Source organism: Ascaphus truei, chromosome 1, assembly GCF_040206685.1.
Source record: "Ascaphus truei isolate aAscTru1 chromosome 1, aAscTru1.hap1, whole genome shotgun sequence".
Classification (NCBI taxonomy): domain Eukaryota; kingdom Metazoa; phylum Chordata; class Amphibia; order Anura; family Ascaphidae; genus Ascaphus; species Ascaphus truei.
The window spans coordinates 541,848,764-541,856,420 of record NC_134483.1 but is presented as its reverse complement, the minus strand read 5'-3'; the positions used below and the strand labels follow the sequence as shown (position 1 = coordinate 541,856,420).

The 7,657-nt window shown below is 48.6% G+C and overlaps 1 protein-coding gene across 1 annotated transcript in view; it reads right to left on the bottom strand.

Annotated features, from left to right (window-relative positions):
• Nucleotides 1-2,396: 2,396 nt before the first annotated feature.
• The window catches only part of SMYD5 (SMYD family member 5), a 48,893-nt gene continuing 43,632 nt past the window's right edge, over nt 2,397-7,657 (bottom strand). Inside the window, exons 10-13 of the mRNA XM_075573430.1 lie at nt 7,406-7,462; nt 6,235-6,329; nt 5,735-5,805; nt 2,397-4,674 (exon numbers count right to left, since the gene is read on the bottom strand). Coding sequence (XP_075429545.1) covers nt 4,524-4,674; nt 5,735-5,805; nt 6,235-6,329; nt 7,406-7,462 — 374 coding nt within the window. The 3' untranslated portion in view covers nt 2,397-4,523. The remainder of the gene's footprint in view (nt 4,675-5,734; nt 5,806-6,234; nt 6,330-7,405; nt 7,463-7,657) is intronic.

Below are 7,657 nucleotides of genomic sequence, written 5' to 3'. Positions count from 1 at the left end.
CTGCCCGGACACAGTAACCCCTTCACTGCCGCTTACCCTGCTTCTGTCTCTGTGCCCTGTACCTGCCTGAGGGGAGGGGGCATTGCTGCCGTCGCGTGCGCTTATCGTAGGCGCGTCGCGGCGGCTTTATCTCGATCGCTTGAAGTCATCTCAATCTGATTTTTATAGCCACCGTAGCCGGACGTCACCGTCGCCCCCTTGTCCAGGGTGGCGCTGAGCGGGCGCGCTCACCGCCATGAAACACATTGTGGCAATGTGTGTGGCCAGCGTGAGCAAGCGCGGCGCTTAGCTGCTTGCCAAGCAAGCAAATGTGCTGCTTGCTTGCGCCGCCGTGCACGAGCGCCTGCACGCTCAGCACCACCCTGGCCGCAGATCTTGCTGTAGGGGGGCCTGGCTCAAATCCGGGTGTCAGCTCCTAGGGTTAATCCCCCTCTCAAGCACCAGGGTGTAATGTCAGCGGGGCAGACGGTAATACGCTATGTATAGCGCTCCATGCGGCGTGTCATTGTGACGCACGTTCAGCCCCATGGGAAGAGGATTTAGGGCACTGCAGGTTCTCTGCTCTCTGTTACATTGTCCGTCCAACCAGCCGTTTCTTTTCCATTTTGTTTCTTTCCCCCCCACATAGGATAGCAGTAGGGGGTCTGGAGCTGAACCCCCTTCATTTCAGTTCTGCCCCCCCCCCCTCTTCCTGCATCCAGAGATACTTACCTCTGTCGGTGGTGCTGGTAGCCGATTCGGCTCGATGGGTTCAAGTAATGGCGGATTTTCAAAGCTCCCGCCCCCTGCGTGCCAATAGGAAAGTTTTGCTATTGGCCCCACATGACGCGGGAGCTTCAGACTGACCCGAGATACCGGCAGCACCTTCGGGGGGGTAAGTAACTCCGGAAGCAGAGGGTCTCCGGAAACGATTGGGGTTCAGCTTCAGAGACCCTCTGCTTCATACCTAGGTAAAAAAAAAAAACAACATGCACAAAACAGCTTGGATCGCGCGTCTCTAGGTAATTATGCTGATTTTAACAAGCCACTTGGTGTCTACAATTATTCTTGACCAATTCTGGCTTCTATACAGACTTTTGAAAACGAGGACATTTGCGGAGATGTCATCCAAGATCGGAATCATCCGGCCGTTCCTCCTTCTCTTACCGTGCACCCCAAAACTGGAACAACCTACCAGAGACTCTCACATCCACCACCAGTTTAAGTTCTTTCAAATCTAAGGCTGTCTCACATTTTAACCTGGTCTGTAACTGTTACATACGCCCATAATATATATTATCTTTAACTGTGCATGCAATGTCTTGTATATAATGTATACCCTGTTCATTTATGTAACTGTATTTGTAACCATGTATTATTTGTCTTAACTCTGTGCCCAGGACATACTTGAAAACGAGAGGTAACTCTCAATGTATTACTTCCTTGCAAAATATTCTATAAATAAAATCGGGGACGTTTGGGAGCTCCAGACCAAAAAATATTATATTTGAAAAGAAAATGAATTAGTGAGTCTCCAATTAAAGCCTGAACGATTTGCTGCAACGAATGAGTTAGGCCGGAGCCATGGTACAAAATACCGCGCTGAGCCAGGAAACTTACCTCCTCCTCCGGCACGTGTGGGGCTTTAGTAGACGCTTCCGCAGGCGTGCGGAATTGCAGCCGACAGATCATTTAATTTTTCGCGCTGAGGAAAGCGGAGGGCCGGTCATGTGACCGGCAAAAGCCAATGGCACTCTGACGTGGCGCGCTAGCCCCGCCTCCCGCGTTCGCTGACGCTCATGCCAGGACACAAAAAAGATCCTGCTTAAGCAGGAGAGCATGAGCGTCAGCGCTGCTCAGCGCTGTATTTTGTACCATGGCCCCGGCCTAAGGGCTCGTCCAGGGTGGCGCTGAGCAGGCGCGCATGCTCACGCTGGACACGTTGCGACAATGCACGTGTCCTGCGTGAGCGGGCAGGCGCGCCTGCTTGGCGTTCAGCCGCTTGCCGAGCAAGCAAATTTGAATTTGACGCTCGCAAGCGCGTCACGTGAGCGGTTTACCCAATGAGGGCGAACCAGCTCTGTGACGTAAGGCCGCGCCCCCACACACGCACGCACCTAGCCGGCCAGGAAAAGCACGGCCGAGCAGGGCACAGCGCTGGAGCGCGCCTCCACCCACCCTGGACGAGGCCTAAGGCTGCCTCCAAATCAGTTAGATTTACAAAAATGGAGTGAGAGCTGACATGTCTGTATTTGATAGCTTTATAGAACAGGGAAATATGATACCATACCGGGAATAAGTGCATCAAACACGCAAGTAAACATGAGACTGTGTTACAGAGCTTGCAATCTATTTCATTCATTCCCTATATAAAATGGAACGTTTGTACGAGAAGAAGACCCCCGGGAATGACCGTCTCACAGAGGTTCCTTTATTGCATAGATCTGGGTGTCAATGTCATGCATACAAGAGCTTACAGGGGGGGGGGGGGGGGAAGGACCACATCTAAATGCACCTGGTGCCCCCCCTCTCCCAAGCAGTACCCCAGCTGGGGAAGGGTGGGACCCGACTTTAGTGTGGTGGTCACAGTGTGAAGGTGTCACGGAGTCCCGTCCTTCCATTACACCCCTAAACGCACGCTTGTTTCTTGGCTGTTGGTATTCTCTCTTTCTTTTTGGAACTGAAACGTGGCGAAAGGTTTTAGCGCGCCTTGCGCGGTTATTGTAACGGATTCCCGGCCAGAGGAGCCTTCGGCAGATTGGGCTTCAGGGGTTTCCTTACAACCACGTACCACTAGTTTTGCACGTGGCACTTCAACCACTTTGCTGATGTGAGAGAGGGGGGGGGGGGGGGGGGGTGTTTCCTTCCCAATTATTGAAGATGGTAATATTTAGAAATCGAAAATGCAAAAACAAAGAGTATGACTTATTTTTCCGACCCAATCCAGCGAAGGGTCCCTGAGCGGCGGCGACGCGGCCGTGACGCGCGATCCCGGAGCTGGCATAGCCGGATACCGCCTGCACAGCAGTCACATTTATTAAAAAGGTGATTTACCAAATAATAGCCCAGAACCTATTGCCCCTTCTAAAATACACGACGAAGCAATGAGAACCAGGACGGCCCATTCTAACCGGCTACTTTGTGTTCTATGTAGAGAGCTGATCACGTGGGCCGGATTCCAGGTGCTGTAACGATGGATTCCTCGTGGCGGAGACACAGGCCAGGACACGGATTGGATATTACTGTGGGAAACAGCTGATCACACAGAATACGTTACTATTATTAGCGGTCGTTTTTTTTTTTGCAGTGTGCAAACAAATGACCTTTTAGGCAGCAATAAGGTTTCTGTTCCAATTTCCTTATGTATATATATATATTTATATATGTATACATACTCATCATCATAATGCAATATACCGTGTCTATTCAGAGGCAGGAATCGATATGGGCCATAATTAGAGACAGGTGCTCAGCCATTCACTTGAATTGGCCATCAGGTTCCTTACAGCTTAGCACAGCTGCATAAATATGACCCGTTCTCTAGATCTAAATCACCGGGCAGTATTACTATCACTGTGAGCATCCCAATTTGCTATTATTACCCTCCCCCACTTTTTTTTTTTACATTTTAAAAATACTACAGCATAATAAAGGAAGGTGTGGGGTTACTGAAAACCGCATTGAATGATGTTTGTCAAACTAGTTTGTCTCTTCTACCCCCCACCCCTACCCCCAAAAAAAAATATCTAGCAAGGTGCAGAATCCCAAGAAAATGTCCCAAAGGTAACTGTAAAATTAGGGGCAGACACAGTGCTGTCTACAAGGAAGGCAGGTGCAAAAGGTTACTGAAAACCATCTCTTATGTGATATAGAGGGCCTGTGATTCCTGGATCGGAGGAGAGCTCATTGGAGGCAAGAATTACATAAGTAAATGATCGTGCGAGATAGGTTCTACTAACGCAAGGAACCTATGATAAGGTTGCATCTCACATACAACGGTTTGCGATGGGTTAAAAAAAGATAAACACCTTCCAAATGACCAGGGACAGCAGACAGAGAACCCATGGTGCACCTCTGGGCGTCTTGCTCAGGTCCTCAAACCTGCTTCATTCACCCCGTTTGTCACATCATACATGGTTAGGCTGCAGACAAGGATTCTGGGTAGGGACATGCAAATGAGCAAAGAGGGGTCACTCTGCAAAATGTGTACGTCTAAGATCGTTATGCAAAAAAAGAACTCCCCCCCCCCCCACGGAATTGGGAGAATTGTACATTCCAAGAGCTGTTCTGGCAGATGAATGGGTAGACAAGCTGAGTGACAACAGCCTGAGCCAATCAGAGAACTCCGATTATGAACATCCCAAGTATGACAATCGAAGGGGGAGGCGGGGTGGTTTGAGCTTCGTTGAAAGAAGCGTTCTGTATGGTTATTCTGACGGTCGTATATCTATAACTAAGGAAGTGTGAGGCAGAAGGGCGAGCTGCGGATGGCTGAGACATGGCGTGACAGTGAAGCTCTGCAGAAGGGCAGGGGGTGTCTCAGATCACACGTCCGTCATCTCATCCTCCAGCTCAGCATCGTCCGTCTCCCCTTCCAGCTCTGCGTCGTCCTCTTCCTCCTCCTCGGACGTCACGTCGGGGTCCTCGGCTTGGGTCAGGCACTTGGGGCAGGAGCAGACGAACAGGTAGTTCTCCCTGTGGGCAGACACGGTGAGGGTGATTACTACCAGAGGTCTGGTTGTTACAGCAGTCACTGGGAGAAGCCATGTCAGTATTAGTGCTTCAAGGGCACACGCAAACCAAGCTACTGCTAAGGGCGACAACAAGCTCACGGTCCCCTATTTATCATGAGACAATCAAGTCATTATTAAACCCCTCTCACAGCAGGGCATGGACAACCTCGCTCCCAATCTTTACTTTTAATGTATGCTTTTTCCCTGTATAATAACACCCCTCTCCCCCTCGCAATATTTATACAAATACAATATCAAATTAAAATCAAATTGATGTATTGATGGCATGTGCCAGATTCCTATTTTTGATCAAAATGACCATGCACCATGTGTCTACATGACATTCTGCGTCAAAAATGGCTGCCTCCCGCAGAAAAACAATACGCAGAAGTCCAGCGAAAGGTAAGAAAATTATCTATGGCTTTTTCCTGGACCTGCCTGCCCCGGATAACCTTTTATCAATCATTGTGTGCCTGATTTTGCCAGACTTGCTCTTCTGAGTATCGTTCGCTGATGAATTTATACTATACAGAGCTGTCCGAGCGCAGTAGAGCGTCCAGGCACACCTCCACTTACAATATTACTGTACAACCCCCCAAAGTTTTTCCTCCAGGTGCTGGCAGCCCCATACCATCCTGATCGCTGAAGCGTGTAACACAGGTAAAGAAAAGGCGCCCACTCATGGGAACCGCCTTCGAAGCCATACCTGGGCTTGCATTTATTGTGTCATGGTGGGCATCCCAGCAACACAACGTTTCAGGTGCTCCCCCGCACCCTTCCTCGGGTGTGACGGTATAGGGCCTGAACATCAAATCCTAGGAGTGTGCAGCTCGTCCTTTACAATGATTTCCAAACCTCACAGGTCTCTTCTTCAGGTGAACACACAAACAAGAGACCCGTGAGGTTTCAAAACCTCTGTAAACCTAATCTCACCTAGTAAGAACTCCTATGCTGCTCCATAGAAGTATATCACAGTCTGCAACTCATCTCTGCTGAGTAAGGAAGCCACCTGTGAGTTTTACCTGAGTGTCTTGTGTCGGCTGTGCCGGCTGCGGTCCCTCTGGCAGCAGTCCAGGTAACTAATACAGATTTCCTGTGGGGGGGAGGGGGGCAGAAGAAGACTTTATGAAGCCGATGGTACTGTAGTAAGAAGCAAAGGTGCGCGGGGCGCTGCGAGGGCGGCAATGTATTACATAGTTACATAGTAGATGAGGTTGAAAAGACATACGTCCATCAAGTTCAACCTCCGCTACATGTAGACGACAGATACTTTATCCTATATCTGTACTTACAGTATATTGATACTGTAGATTTATAATGATAGAAAATATATACAATACATATTGCGTGTATTAAAGGCTCAGACTCCGCTGTGAAAGAACAAGAGGTCATTCCCTGACGCTAGAGGGTTGGAGGCTCCTGGGAAAGGCTGAGGAAGACCTTCTTCGCACCAGTGACGGGGTGAACACGTTGCCGTGCCTCAGCCATGGGGTTATATCGGCTGCGGGGGAAAAGGTTTTACCTCTCCTGGCTGGATGTCTTCCACCGCGCTGAGATGCAGGAGGAAGTTATTGTCTGGGAACGAGGCCTCTGCGTTCGCCACACAGCTGTGATTACCTGGAGCAAGAGAACAGCAGCTACAGTAACAGGGAGACCGTCCCAGCAGCAGCAGCAGCAGAATGAGCGACGCGGGAGGGTGGCAAAGGTTCAATGACAGCAGCTTCACACGTACATTACAATACTCCTAGGGCCCTTCCACGCCTAAATTATTTCTGAGCCAGGCACTCGGGGACACGCACCTTCTTATTTCTACCAGTGGAATAGCCAGAGATTTATTACCCACAATTCCTGCTCAATCTTTTGACTCACATTGGACATTTCTTGTACCTCATCTCACCCACTATATACTGAAGGAATCTGAGGCAGCATGTGTACACTTTTTCCTGTGTGCTTTTTATTGTGTTTTCTACCCGTTTCATTTAAACCGGTCATCAGTAACACGTATGTATTATGAATGCGGATTCTGGGGGCGCGTTTTTCTGTTGATAAATAAGAGTAGTCTAGTTACTTTGTGAAATGTTTGCTTTCAACATCCGCAAATCCATAAAGCGGCAACTAATTTCTCCTTTGATATGTCAGGAGGAGGTTGTAAAAGTAAATAAACCACCCTCCGCGAACTGCGGATTCCTCCAATAAATTGGAATCAACCCAACCGAAACTTCCCGGCCTCGTCATGGAATCTGTGTACACAGAGGTGCTCAAAACGAGCGACATTCTAGAGCAGTAATAAACATAGATGTGAATCCTTTACCATGCTAATATGAAACAGACATTGATAAACTAACATTAAATGGAAACAATGATTAACTACCGTGAATGACTTGTAGTCTAACTTTCCATTGGTCTACACTTCAGTAAACTCTGGTGGAATATCCACACCAATGTTTACAAATGGTTTATCATCTTACATAACGTAGCAATACAGCGGTTAAAAATGTCCATAACGGCTGCACTTGTTCCCATCTCAAGCTGTGCTTCGAGGAATCCAGACTCTTTATATGGAAATGCAATCGCAAATTATCTTGCAATGCGCTGGTCTGCCTGTGCGCTGTTCAGTTGGCGAGACGTACACACGATGCTGCCAGTGTTCTTACCCACTCTATGCCAACCAATGGTACGGAGACATGACTTACAACAGCTCTGCAGCATGTACAAGCCTGATCCCTCGCAGTTCAGAAACTCCCCCGTCTCTGTGTGTGAGAGAGAGAGAGAGAGAAAGAGAGAGAGAGAGAAAGACAGAGAGAGAAAGAGAGAGAAAGAGAGAGAGAGATAGAGAGAGAAAGACAGAGAGAGAAAGAGAAAGAGAGAGAAACAGAGAGAGATAGAGAAAGAGAGAGAGAAAAAGAGAGAGAGAAAAAGAGAGAGAGACCATGAAATGAGTAAGA